The sequence below is a fragment of the Urocitellus parryii genome, chromosome 7 (genome assembly GCF_045843805.1).
Source record: "Urocitellus parryii isolate mUroPar1 chromosome 7, mUroPar1.hap1, whole genome shotgun sequence".
NCBI lineage: Eukaryota > Metazoa > Chordata > Mammalia > Rodentia > Sciuridae > Urocitellus > Urocitellus parryii.
In genome coordinates, this window is record NC_135537.1 from 61,156,762 (window position 1) to 61,177,275 (window position 20,514).

Genomic DNA, 20,514 nt, shown 5'->3' on the forward strand with positions numbered 1-20,514 from the left:
GGATAGCACATTTTGGGTCACTGAGCTAGCTATAGGCCAAGCAATACAAAAAATTTTTATTTCTGGAAAGAAATAATAGGGAATTGTTATGGTTTGGATCTGAGGCATCCCTCAAAAGCTGTTGTGTAAATGCAAAAATATTTATAGGTGAAATTATTGGATTATGAGAGCTGTGACCTACTCAGTCCATCCTAGTTTGAATGGACTAACTAGGTGGTAACTATAGGCAATAGAGTGTGGCTGGAGGAGGCGGGTCACAGGCAACATGACCTGGAAACATTCCTCTTCTCTGCGATTGCTCCCCCACCTCCTGCCCTGCTTTCTAACCCCAACATAAATGGAGCTGTGCTCCTCTGTCACACCCTTCTGCCATGTTGTTCTACCTCGTCTTGGGCCCACAGCAATCCAATTGGCTGATCATGAACTGAAATAGTGAGCCAGAAATAAAAATTTTTCTCCTCTCAGTTGTTTTTTGAAAAAAAAAAATATTTCTTAGTGGTAGATAGACACAATACCTTTATTTATTTATCTTTCTGATGGTGCTGGGGATCAAACTCAGTGCCTCACCTGTGCTAGGCAAGTGCTCTCTACTGAGTCACAACCCCAGGCCCCTTCTCTAAGTTGTTTTTATCAGATATTTTGGTCACAGTGAGGAAAAGCTGACTAACAAAAGAATGACCATGTTTCCAGCACTCAGAAAGTAGAGACTCGGGACAGGGTCAAGCCTGAAGTGAGACTACTAGAAGCCATTGACTTATTGACTGGGCAAATGAGATGGAAGAAAAGTCGGGAAAGAAATAATGCCCAAGGTTAAGGGAGGCCAGGGATGGTGGAGAGGCAGTGTCAACATGGGGAGGGGAAAGTTGGATGAGCAGTAAAGTGATGGCAAGAGAAAAGAGTGAAGAATGAGATGACCTCAGTTCATTTGATATCTGTTATGGACTGATGTGTCCCCCCTAGAACTCATATGTTGAATCCTGAACACCCAATGTAACTATAGATGGAGATAGGACCTTTAAGGAAGTCATTAAAATGAACAAAGGTCACAAAGATGGGGCTCTAATCTGATAGGATTGGTGTCCTTATAAGAAGAGGAGATGCAGAGCTCACTTTCTCTCCCTGGGAACACAGAGAAGAGGTCATGTGAGGGCCCAACAAGATGGCGGCCATTGACAAGCCAGAAAGAGAGGCCTCATGAGAAATGAACTCTGATTATGCCTTGATCTTGGACTTTTACCCTCTAGAACAGCAAGAAACAAAATGTTGTTTAGGCCACCTAGGCAGTGTGTTTTTGTTGTGGCAGCCTAAGCAGACAAATATGGTTATCTAAGTCTGTGATGAATGGCAAGTGATGGGACATTCCTTTGAAGTGGAACTTATAGGTCTTGCCAGGGTTGGGAGGAAGCAGATCCAGACAAAGGAGGAACCAGAGGCATCAGATAGAAAATAGGGGGCACAGTTATTTTTTTGATGGTGTAGTCAATCCATCAACATTTACTGAATGCCTCCCATGCCCAAGCAGTAAACTGCATTAGGTAATATAAAATAGTTAGAACAAACAGCTTATTCTTATATGGCCCTTATTCTTAAATATACTAAATGCCAGATATTCCATATGCTCTTAAATGTTAGCTCATTCAGTGCCTGTGATTATTCTGTGAGCAAGTACTTTTTCATCTCAGCTTCACAGATGAGTAAAACCAAGGTTCAGAGATGTTAAGCAACTTGCTAAAGACCAAAAATTTGAGCTGGGATTTGAAGACACGGTTTTGGAGGGTGTGCTTTAACCATTAGATGGTATATGTAGGATATGGTTTTTGTTGTTGAAGAGTAAGAGTTACTTGAAAACATAGGACACAAACATTTGAAAAGATAAGTAGAAGTAAAAAGCAGGTCATATTGAATTGCAAATAAATGGAACAATTCAGTGTCCTCTCAAAGGGGAGTGTGTATACTGATGGGGTCATATGAGATGATCCATATGGGTACAGGAAGAAAAGATTAGAACTTCAATTTATATTTATATTACTAGTTCATTGAATACTCCAAACTTTCAGTACAAGCTCTATGTCATGAGAGAAAACCAAGGATAGTATGTATAATCATCTTATGAGACATAGTCAAAAAACATGGAATGTCAAGTTCACTATGTGAAATAGGAATTGATGTCTACTGTTATTAGCCGAGATCTCAAGAAATGATGTACACCGAGGAAGAATTTCATCACTGACATCTGTGATAGTAGAATGTTCACTGATTGTCTCAGTCTATTTTCTGATGCTGTAACAAAATATTGGAGACCAGGTAGTTAATAAAGAATAGAGGATGATTTAGCTCATGGTTCTGGAGGCTGGAAAATCCAAGAGCATAGTGTGTAGTTGGCATCTGGTGAGTGCATTCTATTATTATTATTATTATTATTATTGCATAATTATACATAGCAGTTGGGCTCATTTTGACAAAATCATAACAGCAAGAAATTTGACTTCAATCCCAATTTCTCCCTTTTCCTTCCTTCTTTCCTCCTCCTATTCTCCTTCCTTTTTTCCCACTGATCTTCCTTTCATTCCTTTATTTATTTTTTAATTGGTAGGTTCTACATATGAATAAAAGTGAAATTTCCTATATGCATGTAGCTTGATTTTGTTAAATTCTTTCCATATTTCCTCCCCTTTCCCATCTGTTCTACATCCCTCTCGTTCTCAGCCTTCTACTCCACCAAACTTCCCTATGTATTTATGATATCCAATCCTCTCCACTCCAGCCACCTTCTTTCCCTTATTTTGCCCTAGCTTCCACATATAAGAGAAAACATTCGATTCTTAATTTTCTGAGTTTGGCTTACTTCACTTAGCATGATGTTCTCCATTTCCATCCATTTACTGGCAAATGCCATTATTTCATTTTTCTTTATGGTTGAGTAAAACTCCATTGTGTATATGTACCACGTTTTCTTGATGCATTCATCTTGATGGACATCTGGGCTGATTCCATAATTTGGCTATTGTGAATTGTGCTGCTATAAATATTGTATTGTTAAAGTATGCTCAATTTAGTTCTTTTGGATAAATACCAAGCAATGGGATTAGCTGGGTCATGTGGTGGTTCTATTCCTAATTGTATTTTAGGAATTGGTGAGAACACTCTTGTTGCATTATAACATGGTGAAGAGTGAAGAGTATCATACAGAGAGGCAGAGCAGGAGAGAGGTGGTGGGGAGAGAACACTCACTTTTAAAACTCCCATATAAACCATTAATCCATGAATGGATTAATCCACTTCTGAGGGCAGAGCCCTCATGACCCAACCTTGCAAATGCTTCCAAATACCTAATGTCTCAATACTGCCACACTGGGGACTAAGCTTCCACATAAACTTTTGGAGGAGATAGTCACTCATAGCATAAACTCAATGGGAGAAATAAGTACTGAGTACTGAGTCAATCTGGGTTGTGTGCCTCCTACACCATCTGGGAACTAGAGACACAGCAGTGAACACTGGCAAGAATCCTTGCTCTTGAGGAGCTTATATTCCAGATGGGGAGCACAGATGATAAACAAGATGAAAAAGGAAATACATAGTGTGTTAGGTGGTAATATATGCTAAGAAGAAAAACAAAGCAGGGAAAGGGATAGGAAGAATTGGGGAAAGAGTTTTCAGTTTATGGTTAGGGTAGCCAAATAAGACCTCAGCAAAGGAAATGATTATGTAACTAGCTGGAGGAAGTAAGGAAATGAACCATGTGGCTGTGGAGGAGGAGCATCCACTACACACACATTCATGTGTGTGTGCATACCCACAGAGCAAGTGGTAAGGTCCTCAGGTGAGGATATTCCTGGAAGATTGAAGATGAATGAGCAAGAAGGTCAGTAAGACAGGAGCCCAAGAAACAAGGAGAAAGACAGTTGATAATCTGTGAGATAATGGGGAGGCCGTGCAAATAAATGTGTGGGTAGGTCCTGGTAACCATGCAAGGACTTTGGTTTTTCTGTGAATGAGATGGGAAGCCATCAGAGGGTGTAAGCAAGGAAGAACCAACATCCGGCTCATGTTTCTGGGGGATTATTAAGGCTGCTGTGTTGAGAATACACCGTGCAGAAATTAAGGGCAGAAACAGGGATACCAGTTGGAAAGCCTAGAGCAATTTCCCAGTTGAGCAATGATGGTGGCTTGGACCAGAGTGTTAGAAATAGAGGTGAAGAGGAGTTGGATACTGAATATGATTGGATGGTAGAACCAACAGGATTTTCTGATGATTAGATGTGAACTGTGTGAGGGACACTAATAATACACACCTTATTTGTACAGAAAATAAATCCATTGGGGATAAGTGCTTAAAACCTTTTACTTTATTCTATTTTATTGGTTCTTTTTAGTTATACATGACAGTGGAATTCATTTTGATATAATTATACAAGCATGGAGTGCATCTTATTCTAATTAGGACCCTATTCTTATGGATGTGCATGATGGTGGGATTCACTATGGTATATTTATGTGTATGTAGGAAAATTATTTTGGATTCATTCCACTAGGGATCCGTGATGAAGTTTGTAAGCCCCTGGAATAACAGTATTTAGCCTACAGGAATTCAGAGAAGAGAGAAACATTCAGGGGAGGACAACATGGCTGGGCTCTGGCCTTGACGGTCAGGATGCAGGCAGGTAGCAAGGCCCAGGGAAGGGTGTGTTGAAGTCTTACCCTGAATACAGGCTTCTGATTTTAAGATGGGAACCCTCGAAAGAGGCTGGTCTGTTTGTCATACCCCTGAACCCCAGGTAGAGCAGTTTAGACCCTTCTGTTTAGTTTGTGGGCAGTGAGGGGAAGTTTTTGACGGGGAGGGTGTGTGGAATGAATTTGCCTCAACATTGTCTCCTAAAGCTTTCTCTGAGTGCCATTTGTTAATCCATCAATAAATGTTAACTCAGTGGCCAGAAAGGCTTAATTTCTTACCAGAAAATGATTTGCTTACTAATTGGAGCTGGGTTAAAAGAATGTGCCTGGGGCTGGGGTTGTAGCTCAGTGGTAGAGCACTTGCCTAGCATGTGTGAGGCACTGGGTTCGATTCTCAGCACCACATATAAATAAATAAAATGAAGGTCCATCAACAACTAAAAAAATATTTTTAAAAGAAGGCGTGGATGTGTGTTTGTGCAATTCTGTTGATCTTCAAGTGCTTGTTATATAATAAAATTAAATTTCTGATTACATTGTTAACTTTGAAAAAGCTTAAGGTGTTTTGGTGAGTGTTATTGAATAAATTTTCTTCTCACTGGACGATTGCAGGGGCTTGCTAGTACACATGCTTACACAGTCTTGCTTACCACTCCAAGATTTGCACTCAAATGCCATAGGCATAAACAGTATTGTGGAAGTACCCTTTTCCCTGTGTGTGTTTGTAAGACAGCCTCTTTCATGCCACAAGAATTATTTTGGGAGGATGATTCATGTCACATTTTGGCCTCATTACAGTTTTAAGTTGTAAATGGTGCTGGCAGGCCTGGAGGTGTAAACATAAATTTGATCTTCTTATGCATATGGGAATACCTGCACCTGAAAAAGTACTTTCTGTTTTTGAGTTACAGTTTAGGTTATGAACGAAGAGATTAATAAAATTAACAAAATTCTAATTTCATTTATTAAAAACATGCTTCCAAAAGAGCACCAGATACTTGTGGGTGTGCCTCCCTTCTCCATTTCCAATACAGATGGGGGAGTCTGAGAACCTAATGTCTTACGGTTACCAGCAGATGATTCTGTAAAATAAACATTGTGCTTTCTCTTTTGTAATGGTGTGAAAAGTGAGAGCAGGTGTTAAATTACTGTCTTGTCTGTAGTTATAAGTAACAGGAGGTACAAGATTATTTAAAGTTGATTTAGAGGTGGATGATAAAGTGGGGTGAAACCATTCTGATTATCCCAATTTGCCTTCTGGTAAATATATAGCTATTTAAAGGATATGGCAAAACTTTTTTATTTGTTCAGCAGTTAAAAGCACATGATGGCAATGGAAATGAGAAACACTTAACACCTGAGTTTGTTATTATACCTTGCACACAGCCTTAAAACTGTTTATGGATATTCCCCTAAATAACTGTGTCTGAGCGAGTGAAAAAGATGAGCATGTAGTGTGGCTATATTTTTCTATGACTTTCAAGGAATTCCCTGTATTATCTCAAATTTATATAATTGGTATTCTCTTTTTAAAAATTTTTAAGTGTCACTTAATTTTTAAAAATTGCCATATATATATATATATATATATATATATTTTTTTTTTTTTTTCTTCCCTGTGATGATGCTGGGGATTGAACCCAGAGCCTTGGTACATTCGAGGCAAGCACTCTACCAACTGAGCTATATTGCCAGCCTCAAGATTGGCATTTTAGAATATTAAATTACACAAGTGAAAATAGGCATATAAAAAATAAACTAATTCTAATTAATAACCTGCTGTTGTTTGCTATATTCTCATTTTTTTTAAAGAGAGAGTGAGAGAGAGAGATTTTTTTTAATATTTATTTTTTAGTTTTTCGGCGGGCACAACATCTTTGTTTGTATGCGGTGCTGAGGATTGAACCCGGGCGTCACGCATGCCAGGCGAGCGCGCTACCGCTTGAGCCACATCCCCAGCCTGCTATATGCTCATTTTGATCACACACACACACACACACACACACACACACACACACACACACACAGACGTGCATATACTTTTTTTTGTTGTTGATAAAATACCAAATTTCTGATCCACCGGCAGTAAAACATGTATCCACCAGACTCCTTGGACATGTGTTTAAAAATATTATTTTCTGGTCCATCTGTGGTCAGTGCTTTCCATTCGGACCTCCTGACCCAGGCCATGTAGAAGGACTTATTCTTATGTAAGATTCCTCAATTAACAATAAACCAAATGCATTTCAAGGTCTTTTTTGATTTTACAATGGTGGCTCAAAAACATTATCAATTGGAAGGTACTTGAACAGCTTCCCCAATTCAACCTAACTTTCTAAGTTCCTTCTTCATCCTGTTAAGACAAGTGACACTACTTTTTTCCCCTTTTATCTTGAAACTTTTTTTTTTTTAACTTCCTCTTGGTTATTCAGTGACTGCCTCATTTGCCTCCTTAACTAGCCTGGGTCTCTAAATTTGAATTTAGTGGTTTGGAGGTGAGACCAGAACGTTTATATTAAACAAACAAAGCACAAGCAACCTGAAAGCATTCCAGGTGATTCTGACTCTCTAAGAGGACCACAGATAATAGTGAGATAAAGCACACAGTTTGAAACTCTAATGTCAATGTAGATATTTTGGAAGTTGTTCACTGGATTTAACTGTGATGTATCTGCAGTATGTTTTGGACATCAGAGAACTTTTAGCACTTCAATGAAATGTTGCTATATTTCATATTTCCCTTTCTGTCTTCTCAGCCATCATGTATGTCATGGGAGCACTTGGCCCTGCAGTGGGATATTTATTAGGTGGACTTCTTATTGGTTTTTATGTTGATCCCAGAAATCCTGTTCACCTTGACCAGAATGACCCTCGTTTCATTGGAAACTGGTAAGATTGTTTTCTAAATTTTGTATTTCACTTTTTACTAATGATTTAGTCGTGAAACTCTCGTATTTAAAATTTCCCCATTGAAGAGATGAAAAATATAGCCTAAGACACCTGAGAATAGATGGTAGACAGAATGATAACTCCTCAAAGAGAGCCATTTCCTAATCCCCAGAACAGTGAATATGTTACATTATGTGGCAGAAGGTACCTTGCGGAGGTGATCAAGTTCAGGATCTTAAAATTGGGAGATTATCTTCAGTGTTCTGGGTGGGCCCATTATTAATCAAAGGAAAGAGGGAGGCAGCAGGAGCAGAGTCAGAGAAGGAGAGAGGATGACTGAAGTAGAGGTTGAAGTGATGTGCTTTGGATGGAGAAAGTTTTTGTGAGCCAAAGAAACAGGTGGACTCCAGAAGCTAGAAGGGTAAGTAAATAGGTTCTTCTTTAGCTAGAAACTTTAGAAGGAATAAAATCCTATCAACCCCCCCCCCCCATAGACTTCTAACCTCCAGAACCATGAGATAATCCACCTGGGTTTTTCAATCCACTAAGTGTGTGGTAACTTGTTATAGCAGCAACAGGAAACTCATACAGACACTTCAGTGACATTCTCCTGCATTCTCCAGGATTGGGCTGTTTCTATTCTCTAGGATAGAGCAGAGTGTACGAGAAGGGCTACTGTAGCTGTGAAGGGACTTTACTGTTTAATCGTATCTTTCATTATCTTTTCTGTGCCTTTGAAAAATGACTTCTTCTATGCTTCCTCATTGTATTTGTATTTTTGTTTTATAACCCTTCCCCACTCCCCAGAATTTCAGTCTTGCTTCTGTGCTCATCAAATCTTTTCTCTTTGGTGGTATTTGGTTTCCTTATATATCCTGGAGATTTAGCTGCTTTCTCACCAGGTGGACCTTCTTCTGTCCTGCTCAGGGGGAGAGCTTCAACTTTGAATGTTCTGTGATTTATCTAAATGACCAGGGTTATGTTTGAGTTCTTCACAGTCCTTCATTTGGACATAATCAGTTATTTCTTTATAATTACAAAAGCACTGACTGAAAATATTGGTGTCCTGAATTCATTTCACATAGGTTAGCAATAGGTACACATTGATAAGAAATTTTTATTTTATGGCAAAGAGAATACTGCATTATTAGAAATTATCAGTGTCAAGAAATCACTTTCTAAAGAGTTGTATACTTTGTTCTCTCTCTCTGTTTTATAGAATAATAGCTCATAACTCTTGAGATTGGTGGCAATAATGTTTACCACTATTTTCAAAGAAGTTAACAAACATTAATTTCTATGCTGCTTCTCATTTCATTAGTAATCCTCAATGGAACTGCAAGTGCTAAGATACAGACAAACCTGGACTGCTAGAATTTTTCAAATCATAGAGAGAGGAGTTCCCCTGTCATTGAAAGGAACATCACACACAGGGCTTTTAAGTTTTTGACTGAAAGTGAAAATTTTGATTTCGGCTGTTTTCTTTGCAGTTGTGAAATAAATCAGAGTAGGAATTTTTTTTTATTTTTATAAAACTAGATTGTTAAAATATACATATGAATATCCAATGTATAATCTGTGTTCTATTTAGATGTCCTGAGAAGGGCTTGGTGATAAGGACACAGTGAGAGGGAAAGACGAGGACCACCAACTCAGGGGCAGAAGAAGGGAGCAGGGGCTTCAGTCATACCAGTGCTTTATGCTGTCAATTAAAAGTTTTCTAGGAGACGTTTAGTCCACAGGGAGCAGATTGGAGTGACTTGAAGATCTGAAAGGTGTACTCGCCTGGATTGAAATCCTGTGTGCACTTGAGGGACCTTAACTGTCCTGCCAAATATGTCCAGGATTCAGGAGGAGAACTTCAACTTTGAATGAGGCGAAGCTATGTCATCTTGAGGAAGTTACTCATTTTTTTTTTAAATTCATAAAAGGAGATAGTTACAGTACCTACTTCATAGGGCTGTGAGGAACAAATGAGTTTGTACACGGAGGGCTCTTAATAGTTCCTGCCCTAGGCACCCCATATGTGCTAGATATTCAGTCCTTAAATCAATTTTCAAGTAATTATATCATTTCAATGGCTCAATATTAGTTATGTAAATGATAAAGATTGCTGGGGTTGTGGCCCAGAGGTAGAGCTCTCGCCTAGCATGTGTGAGGCAATGGGTTGAATCCTTAACGCTGCATAAATAAAGATATTGTGTCCACATATAACTAAAAAATAAATATTTTAAAAATGATAAAGATTATCAACTTAGAACTATATAATAAGAATCTACTTGAAAATGAATTTGAATTTTTTTTTAAGTTGTGTAATCCTGTTTGAAACAGACTTCTATTTTGAATAAAGTCATAGTTGTTTGGCACAATGCTTAGCAGCAACAATAGGTATTTAATAAATATATAAAAATAAATAAAGGTCCACCAACAACTAATAATAAAATATTTAAAAGAAAGAGTGAGGGAAGGAATGAATGAAGGGATAATGCTGATATTTATTGGGTATTTACTGTGCATCAAGCATTATACCAAGTGCTTAGCAAATATATGTAGTCACTAATATTATGCCCATTTTGCAGGTGATGAAATGGATGCTCACAGATTTGAATTATTTGTTCTAACTTCAGAATTAGAGAGTGTTGGGATAAGAAACTGATTCTAGGGCAGAGTTCTCAGCCAATACACTGGTGACTCCCGTTAGTGAATGGTCTGTGTAATGCTTTATGAAAGGGATTTAGACACCCTGGCCTTTCAATATCAGCTATTATTGATGTGACTTTCCCATATATATGACACACACTATCTTGTCCTACTCAACTTTTCTCAGTGTCCTCTTTAGTGATGTCCTTAGTGTCCATCATTATATCATGTGTCATACTGATGTTTCTGGAGACTGTTGAAGGATGTGGGCTGATTTGCTCTGCTTCAGTATGACCTCAGACTTTTATGTCATTTTTATTTGTTTGTTATGATTCTTCCCCTTCTTCTGTTATATGCTCTCAGTTTGGGCTATTCAGAGTGAAGCTTCACTGTTTGCATGTAATTTTAGATCAATGACTGGGAGGGAGTGGGCAGTAAGACTGAGTACAGATCCACATGAATACAAAACCAAACAAAACCAGCCACCATGAATTGGTTGCTGGTTTGGAAGGAGGCATTTAAAAAAAAAAAAATATATATATATATATATATATATATATATATATGTAGTTGTTGATGGACTTTTATTTTATTCATTTATTTATATGTGGTGCTGAGAATCGAACCTAGTGCCTCACACATTCTAGGCAAGTGCTCTACCACTGAGCCACAACCCTAGCTCTGGAAGCAGACATTTTGTTAGTTCCATCATATACCTTATTTAAATATACCTCTTATTTAAATTTTATGACTCTCAAAACCACTTCTTACCCTAGAGCTTATCATGCATAAGGCCCTGAGAAAAGCAAAGAAATTTCCTCAAGATTTCATAGTTAATAATTGATAAAAATGGAAACCCAGGTCTGTCTGAAACCAAAGCTCATAAACTGTGGCCTCTGCTCCTCTGCCTGCCATCTCGTGTAGAGAGCTTGAGAGGCCTAGTGATCAAAGGGGTTTAGGGAACTTCAATGTGGAGTTTGTGGAGACAGATGCCAGAAGGGTAAATGTAAAAGGTGAGGTGCTGGTTGGTAAGGGCCTCTAAGTGGCCAAGTGTTCAGAGGCCAGATGTTGTCATAGCTGTGTTCCCTTAAGACAAATGACCTTCTTTTTAAAAACCTCTCTCAATATATTTATTTAACAATTTTTTGAGTAACTAATCTGTTTCAGGCACTAGGTTGGTGATAATATTTTGAGTAATTGAGATTGCTAGAAGTCTGTTCTGAGCCATCTTCTCAAAAAATCTTTTTCTGATCATCTAAAAGTTTTTATTTGATTTTTTTGGTGGTTCGGGGGTGGGGGTACTGGGGGTTGAACTCAGGGGCACTCAACCACTGAGCCACATCCCTAGCTCTATTTTGTATTTTATTTAGAGATGGGGTCTCACAGGGTCTCACTTGCTCAATGCTTCACCATTGCTGAGGCTGGCTTTGAATTTGTGATCCTTCTGCCTTAGTCTCCTGAGTCACTAGGATTACAGGCCTTCATCACTGCACCTGGCTTGATATACTTTTTTATTTGAAACTAATACACTGGATTAACAACATATTCTAGCATTCTCCCAACTAATGACCTTTGCCAACTGATAATAGCTCTTTAATAGAAACTTCTTTAAAAGATGAGTTTCACCTTGCAATTATTCTGTATTTTTACTGGGTTGAACACATCATTAGTGCTTAGAATCCTGCTTGCATTTTGATGGTTTCATGTTAAAACAGAGGACAAGGTCTGAGAATTTATAAACCTGGAAGCTTTATGAGCAGAGTTTAGAGTGGAGGAATTCTGGTTAGAGGTGGCAACCCTGTTAGGTAGGAACAGGGACTTTTGCTTGCTAAGGAAAGACTGAAGGGGACTGAGAAATTGTCCCTTGGGGAATTGTGCAGGTAAGAAACCCCAGGTGGTAACACTTGGTTCTAATACAGGACTAGAATTTGGGTTTTATACATGGAATTCCTCATGAGCTCTCTGAAATGTGGCACCTTCAGATGAATTTCTAGATGGAATTCTATGTAGCTCAAGTTCTACATCTCCCGGGAAATTTTCCATCACACATTTATTTTCCCTCTGTGCACTTTTATAGGATTCATAATTTAAACCTTATGATGAACACTTAATTGTATGCATTCTTGCATATCTTGGAGATTCTTATTATTTTGGCTTGCTTATACCTAAGTTGTAAGTTCTTCAAGAAAAGAATCAAGTTTACATGAATTGGTAGCCCTCATGCTTGGCTAAATATTATGTGGAGCAGCTAAATGGGGTTTTATACATTCTTAAGTACTGCAGAAAATATTTGAATACCATCAGCAATTTAAAATACCATTGTGTCTTGGGCTGCGGGAGGGTGGGTAGCTCAGTGTTAGAGCGAGTACTTAGCATGCACAAGGCCCTGGGTTCGCTTCCTCGTACCAAACAGGCAAAAAATACATTTAGAACAAGTTATTAATGCTTTTCTGCCAAGGTCTACAAAATATGCAATAGAGTATCTATAATTTTTCTATTAAATTTATGATTTAGTGTTTTATTTTAAAATACACATTATATCAGGACTAACAATGTTGGCAGGACTAACACATAGCTGCACAAAAATACTTAAATTGAGTGAAATTCCAACCAGGCTGTTGATTATAGTATTTACTTATATCATACTATTGTAATTATTGGGTGGAGTTCCCATATACCACAGAAAGGGAAAATCCCTTTATTTCTTCAGTTTGTCCATTTTTTTATTGCTTTACAATTGATGAAGGTAAATGAAAAATTTCTGGAGAATTTTTATCACCACAAACTTCTACTTTGGTAACTTATTCTCATAAAGCAAAATCCATAAATGCTATTCACATTTCCCAATTTTTTAGGTGGAGTGGATTCCTCCTTTGTGCCATTGCAATGTTTCTTGTGATATTCCCAATGTTTACTTTTCCAAAAAAGCTTCCACCTCGGCACAAGAAAAAGAAAAAGAAAAAATATTCTGTTGATGTCGCTAGCGATGATGATGTTATGAAGGAGAAATCAAACAATAGTGAACAAGTGGACAAAAAAGTGTCTTCAATGGGATTTGGAAAGAATGTCAGAGGTAAAGTATATCTTTTGAATAAATACATGCATGGTATTTCAGATCAGTGCTCCTCAAAGTGTGATCCCAGTTCTGCCCACAGTATCTGTTTCTGGCTTATGGCCAGTTAAGTATTGAAATGAAGAGAAAGAGCTGCAAAATGTTTTTAGAAATTTGGCAAGATAATTTTATGTCTGTTGCATCTAATAACACTTAAACAGTTTGGCTTATGTGTTGCATTTTTAAAAGATCAATTTTATAATAATTTATCATGAATGCATATTGCAAAAGAATCTGTAGATGACAGACTGGAAATAGTGATAATGGAAAGATCCTTTCTTTCAGATAGCTTGGGAAGCACTGATTTAGTTCATAAAGATACAGATGTTTAGATGTACCATGTACCGTAAGTAGAGATGTTTGATTTTTAAAATACTGAATGCACTGTGAAATAGATGGTCTGTTTCAGGGGTATGGTAGTTGGGTAATGTGGCCTGATTCTTACCTAAGGATAAGAACCAGCACTAAAAAGTATTCTCATTTCAAAATGGCTCTGTCAAATGTCCATATATAGTAATCCTTGGAGAAGGATAGCTGGGCCTCCAAACCCAGTGAAAAACCATCCAGAAATTTTCAGTGATGGAAAAAATCACTGATCTGGGGTTTTGTTTGTTTGTTTTTACTTTCATTTTTATTTCTTTTAAAAATAATGAGTTAATAAAAGTTAAATTAGCCAATCTAAAACCTAACTAATTCAAATTGATACTAACCAGGCAATCTTTGCTCAGTATTTAGTGTATCTGTTGAAGGGTAGTGAGTCCCTTTAATCCAAGAAACCTTTGATGTTACCCTTCCATTCATTTTGGCCTATTTTCTGAATTCTCTGAATTAATTTTTTTGTATAAATTATAAAGCATAATATTTAACAAGTGTGTATGTTAGTAAGATTGATAAAATTTACCTAGGCTTCTATCATTTCCTTTTTACTATGTATTCAGTAAGGCCGAAGAGGAAACTTTCAGGCATAGAACAAAGCTACTAATTTATTATAGACCTGTCCATGCAGGCCAAGAGGAAAGATGGTTAGATTGCACCATTTTTAAAGACTGTTTATTTGCTGAAAATAAGTCAAGTGACATTTCATTGAAAAAGCTTCTTGCTGGTTAATTTTTAATTTGGCCCTCTCTCCCCATTCTGTGTCAGTACTTTTGGAACTGCCAAAATGACCTCTTATACTCTAATCACACAAAGCATTCTCTGGATGCTAGTAGGATCTGAGCTCTTTCCGCGTAGACCAGCTCGTGATTTTTCATGGATGTATCATGGACCATTATGGCTACTCTCACAGGCATTTTTTTTTAATTTAAACAATTTAATTGATACAAAGTTGATGTTAAAGAATTTAAAACATGACAAATGTCTCTAGAATCTTAATTTATTGAGAATATAAAGTAGAACTCAAGGGAGACATAAGGCATAGGAAAGATAAAATGGTATGCTTGCTTTGTAATTTAGGAGTAGATGACTCGAATGTGAAATATATGAATGCACTGTGGAAAAAAGGTATTTGATGTCAGATACCAGAAGCGTCAATGGGGTGGAAACTCTTTTGGAGGATGCACTTTAGACAAGGAAGTCTTAAACACATGGCAGTAAACACCCAGCTCTTGGATGAGGCGATTTTGAGGTGTTTTTTATATCCTCCAAGGCTGCTCACTTCTCAAGCACTTATGACCACCACATTCCCTGCCGGGCGCTCCCTGAACCTCCCCAACCAATCGCTTGGCCTTGAATTCTTGTCTGGGAGCATATTTCTGCCGGACCGTATTTAGATATGCAAGGTCATCAATGGTGAAAAGACCTCACAGAATTCAGAAGTGATTTTTGGAAATTTAATCTGTATGGTGCTTTTTTTTTGGGGGGGGGGAGCTTCTTGTCCTGCTAATGATTCTTGTTCTAGTCCTTTCTACACTGAATTTGATGGTTCAGGATATTTTCTGATACAGGAGAGAATAAGAGAAGTCTTTGAACGGTAATGGCTTACTGGTTTGTAAAATCAGTTTCTAGTTAGTATTTCTGGTAAATTCTCCTTTTCACACTGTCCCTGGATTATGACGATAGATTCCCCCTTCTGTGGCTAAAATTCCTGGTTGGGACTCAGAGCTGATCTATTTTATTACTTCGTCTGTGCTGGATTCTCTAATCAGATCTAGACTGGAACTTCAATCGTCATTTTATCTCATTAGAAAGAAATCCTGCTTTAATGAGGTGATGCTGAAAATCTTTTGCTAACAATGCTTCAAACATACTGATGATTTTTGAATATTCGATTTACATTATTTAAAATTAATTCATATTTATCTTGTATACATTGATTTCTTTTAGAGTATGGAATGAATATCATCCCCAAGTAACAGTCTAATATTGAATCTGACTTTTCAAAAGGACCAATTAAATCCTTGGGGATTATTCCACTATTGATATAATTTGTATTACATGGCTGAGATTCATAATGAAGATCTTACATTAAAGAATGATTGCTAAGTTTCATTTTGAGTTCAATCTGAGTTTGAATTTCAGATCCTCTTTTTCCTTCTGTTTTCTGGAACAGAGCTTCTTTTGGTCTTCATGTTTTTTTTGTGTGTGTGAAATTTGGACATCAATTCAAACTATTTTAAAGAGGATGTGGAACGATAGTGGGGTTAGTGACATACACTTCTGTAAGAAGAAAATTATTTGGGCCATACAGAATGATGCCTTTGTCTTTTTGCTTGTTCTATTTTGGAATCTTGCTATGCCACCCAGGCTGACCTCAAATTCCTGGACTCCATCGATCCTCCTGCCTCAGCCTCCCAAGTAGTTGGGATGACAGTCGTGAACCACCATGTCCTGCTAGGATGGTTCCCTTTTTGGAAGTTCTTTTGTTGAGATGCTGGAAGAAAACACCCTGTACTTTCCACTTCCTGCTTCCACATTTTCGTGACAGATGATGGGAAAATCTGATCAGTGTTTGCAGATTCTTACTATAAATTATGCAGGAGTAAGGCTGTGTATACACCACAAAGGGTGAAGTCGAATTCTCAGTGTGTCTGCATTACCTTTCCAAAAAGAGATGAACATTGATTCTATCGAAATTCTACCAATAAAAATAAACACTTAAAATATTTAAGCAGATCAGTGTTCCTGTGGTTTGAGGTCCAGTGTTTTAAAGCCTTCCAAATTTAACTGGGCATCTTTCTATATAGAAATCTTCTGGTGACAGTGAACCATAAGAAAAATTTTCCTTTTTTGTCTTTTTTAAAAAATCTTTTAAGCTTAATTGCTTAGTGTTATTAATTTGGCACAAAATATAACAGATTGCGCTTTTCTGCTAGAGTTTTGTCGGTGTTAGAGTGCAATATATTTATAGCCTAACTAAATAAGATAGCTTGAGGCCATGAAGTGAAATTAAAGAAATCATTGAAAGTTACAGATTTTTGTCCATGACAGGATAACGTCAGCATCACTAAACTCAAGAGTGTAGTCATTCTTCTGGAGGGTTCCATTCTCCATGCCACGGCCATTATGAAATGAGGGAGCCATGTTTGTCTTCAGAGAGCTTGAAGTCCACAGAGGGCGACAGGACGATACAGGTGGAAATATTTTAAGGGTCATAAAAAGGATAGAAACACGGTGTGGAGGACTCACTGAGGAATCAGGAAAGGTTACCTGGAGCAGGAGGGGCTTCAGATGACCCTTGGATCTTGCTGTGCCACCTAGGCTGACCTCAAATTCCTGGACTCCATCGATCCTCCTGCCTCAGCCTCCCAAGTAGTTGGGATGACAGTCGTGAACCACCATGTCCTGCTAGAATGGTTTCCTTTTTGGAAGGAAAAGTGTGGGCAGGCATTTGGAAGCACTCCAAGAGGTAAATGAGGTAGATGAGGGGGGAAAGGAGGAGAATGGAAGAGGGCCCCTGAAGAAAGCTGGGACAGAGCCCAAGTGAGGTTTGACCAGAAGAGTAGGAGAGTCCTGCTATCCTGGTCTTCCTGTGTCTTCCCTGCCCACTTCTGGGGATTTCCACACAGTGGCAAGGGGGATCTACTGCTCAGAGCTTCCGGGTCTCCTCTTTCATTTATAGAAAATCTCCTCCCTCCAGGACCTACCTGACCTACCGCTGGTTATCTCTTTCACCTCATCGCCTGTCAGTCAATTTGTTCACTCAGCTGCAACCATGATGAACTCATTGCTGGTCCTCAAATGTGTCAGGCCTGTATGTATCTCAGGGCCTTTGCACCTGCCACTCCTATGCTGGCAATGTTTTCCCTATAGCCCTTTACTTTCTTTGATATAGTATTCAAAGAGGACTTTTCAGTGAGGACTTCCTTAGCCACCCTATTAAAAGAAAAAAACAAACCTTCAATCTCCCTTTCAATGGTTCTTATCTCCTCCCCTCCTTTATTTTTCTCCTTAGCACTCATCAGTAACCTATGATGTACAGTTGTCACTTGGTGTCTCTGGGGCATTGGGTCCAGGACCCCCTCTAGGATACCAAAATCCAGTATTCAATAAATATTTAATGAATGAATTCTTAAATGAGAGGAGGGAAGAAAAAAAGTCATTTAAAAAATTTTTTTTTTTAGTTGTAAATGGATCTTTATTTTATTTATTTATTTATATGTGGTGCTGAGGATTGAACCCAGGGCCTCACACATGCCAGACAACTATTCTAACACTGAGCCACAACCTCAACCCCAGAGGTTGTTTATTTTTCTTTTGTGGCACTGGGGATTGAACCCTACCATTCGTTATAGCCTCAGCCCCTTTAATTTTTTTTATTTCGACACAGGGTCTTGTTAAGTGGCTTAAGCTTTCTCTAAGTTGCTGAGGCTGGCCTCAAATTTGTGGTCCTTTGGCCTCAGCCTCCTGAGTTGCTGGGATTACAGGCGTGTGCCATGCCACTGTGATCTGTGAAAGAGGTCATTTCTGTAGGTTGTGACAACTGGCCAGGGAATGACAGAGAGGGGAGGTACTGAAGATGATCTTAGGGTTTCAGACAATATTTGAGAGAGGCAGAAGGAATAAATTCTGAATTTGAGTTTCCCAAGAATATTAAGCACCAGTGCACATGTCCCTTTGCTAGGTGTTTTAAAACAAGTATATCATGGGCTGTATGAAGGCTAATTTTTGACTCAGCAAAGTGGGACCACCAAAAGCCACAAGCCTGGGCCCCACATTATCTTAGCCTTCTTGCATATTGTCTTTTTTGAATTGCATTTCAGTTTTAGGTTTGCAGCTTTCAATGAAGGCTGATGTTTGAATTCTCCATATCTATCAGAGGATCATTCCTCAGTGTCTTTCATATAAACTGTCATCTCTTAATAACAGTGGTTCAAACTTAGTCTACTTTAGCCCTACCAGGACGGCTTCTTAAGACCCAGGTTGCTGGCCTTAGTCCACAGTCTTGTGATTCAGGAGATCTGGATTGGGACTGGGGCCTGAGAATTAGCATTTTAACAGGTTCCAGGTGATACTGATGCTGTTGGTCCAGGGACTACACTGTGACAGCCATTGCTTTAGAGCAGAGAGTTAGGAAAAGCTTTGTTTTCTGTGAAGAAATTAAGAAAGTTTCTGTATTTGTGATCACGATGATTATAGAACTTTTTGCTTTGGGGCCAGGAAACTCAGTCAAATTTGAAGCTCAGGAAGAGTCTTAGGGTCAGACTAATTCCTTTCTCCAGTTTTCATGGCCTGCTCTGTTTATGTTTTCTCTGTTTCCTATTCTTTATTTCATTTCTGTTTTACTTTTATTTCACTGTGTGTTTTCTTGTGATAGGCCAAACTTTTACATTTGAACATATAGCTTATGAGGCACAAGGTACATGATAACAGGCCTGCCCCCCAGATCCCCCGCAAAGATCTTTTTTCAGAATCAGTACAAAATAGCGGTGGGGTTACTCATCAAGTCGTAGCCATTTAGAAAGATGCATGAAAATACTCACTAGTGCTGGATTTAAATAAGCAGGAAGTATTGTGGCCAGTAGCCACTAAGGATGCATTTCGGCCCTACTACTGCCCTTTCTGCCAGCCTGTCTGTAGGTAAGTGGCTCAGGGCTCCCTTGACTAAGCTGGGAGGTGACTGTGATGTATCAGTGCCATCTAGTTCCTTCTGCTCTTCTCCAGGCAAGCAGGGATACTGTTTACCAGAGCCTTCTGAAGTGCAGGAAGGACTTGGAATACTTTTGTGGAGGCTTGGGATCTGGGATATCCCATGGCATAATTAGTTTCATAAAAAACAAGCAGGAAGGGAGTGCAGTGTGGGTCCTGTGTTGGCCAGGTTGAACACCCTGAGAGACTGGTTTTGCCAGAAGGTCTGGCTCAAAAATAGTTTGATGCTCCTGAGTAACAGGCAGGAGTGTTTACCTGCTCTAAAACACAGGTGCTGGCCACAAGGATGTTCTTAAGGTTTTTATGGTATGGGGTGATAGTCCCACCAGCCTTTTGATGTATCAGACGGCTTAAAAGATTAGCCCTAAGGGGAAATATTTTTACATACTTTAAATACTTTAGTTAAAATTAAATACTTTAAAAGAAGGGAATCAAGGACTTTTATGGAGAGGTGTTAAAGGAAGTGGGTCTGTAGTCATACCCAGGTGATTTTAATTTGTAGAGATACCTGAGTGGTGACTTAAGAGGTCAACACTACTGAAAGATCAAGAGAAGGGCCAGGCCATGCCATGCCAGGGCCCCAGGGGGAGCGCCAGGTTTGGTCAGGAGGAGGAAGTTGGGGTGAGGCCAGATCCTTTATGGGGTTTCCTTGGGAAGCTGTTTGGGGTTGGCTGCTTCGAGTAATGTCCGTGAGGGTGGGGGTATAGTGGGGTACAGTGGGGTCTATATGGGATCTGGTAGCTGGCCCTGCGGGATAGCTTGGTGGGTGAGAGTTGGACCAGGTGGTGGTGGGCGCCACAGACTTGGGATTGGTAGGTTTGCTTATGTCAGATGCTGTCTTGTCAACGAAGCCCTTTGCCGCTTCTGAGAATTGTCTGTCCCTGGAAAGGGCCTTCTCTAAGGCCAGCAGGACTTTAAGACACAATGAATGTAGAACCTTAGGTTGTGTGGCCAGAGGATCCCTTCGCTGGCCTCATTCAACTGTCACCATCACCCGAAGCTGCTTCTGCCATGTTCCCACCACCCTCCCTACCCCCTGCTTGGGGAGGGCTTTCTGTGCCTTAGAGAGGCACTCTGACATGTGGTAGCTAGAGAGGAAAAAGGAAAAGAAA

At 39.0% G+C, this 20,514-nt stretch overlaps 1 protein-coding gene across 2 annotated transcripts in view; it reads left to right on the top strand.

The window, feature by feature from the left end:
- Slco5a1 (solute carrier organic anion transporter family member 5A1) overlaps window positions 1-20,514 on the top strand; it is a 136,288-nt gene that overhangs the window by 51,077 nt on the left and 64,697 nt on the right. For both annotated transcript variants that reach the window (XM_026397286.2, XM_026397287.2), the window contains exons 3-4: window positions 7,431-7,563; window positions 13,059-13,276. In XM_026397286.2, coding sequence (XP_026253071.2) covers window positions 7,431-7,563; window positions 13,059-13,276 — 351 coding nt within the window. The remainder of the gene's footprint in view (window positions 1-7,430; window positions 7,564-13,058; window positions 13,277-20,514) is intronic.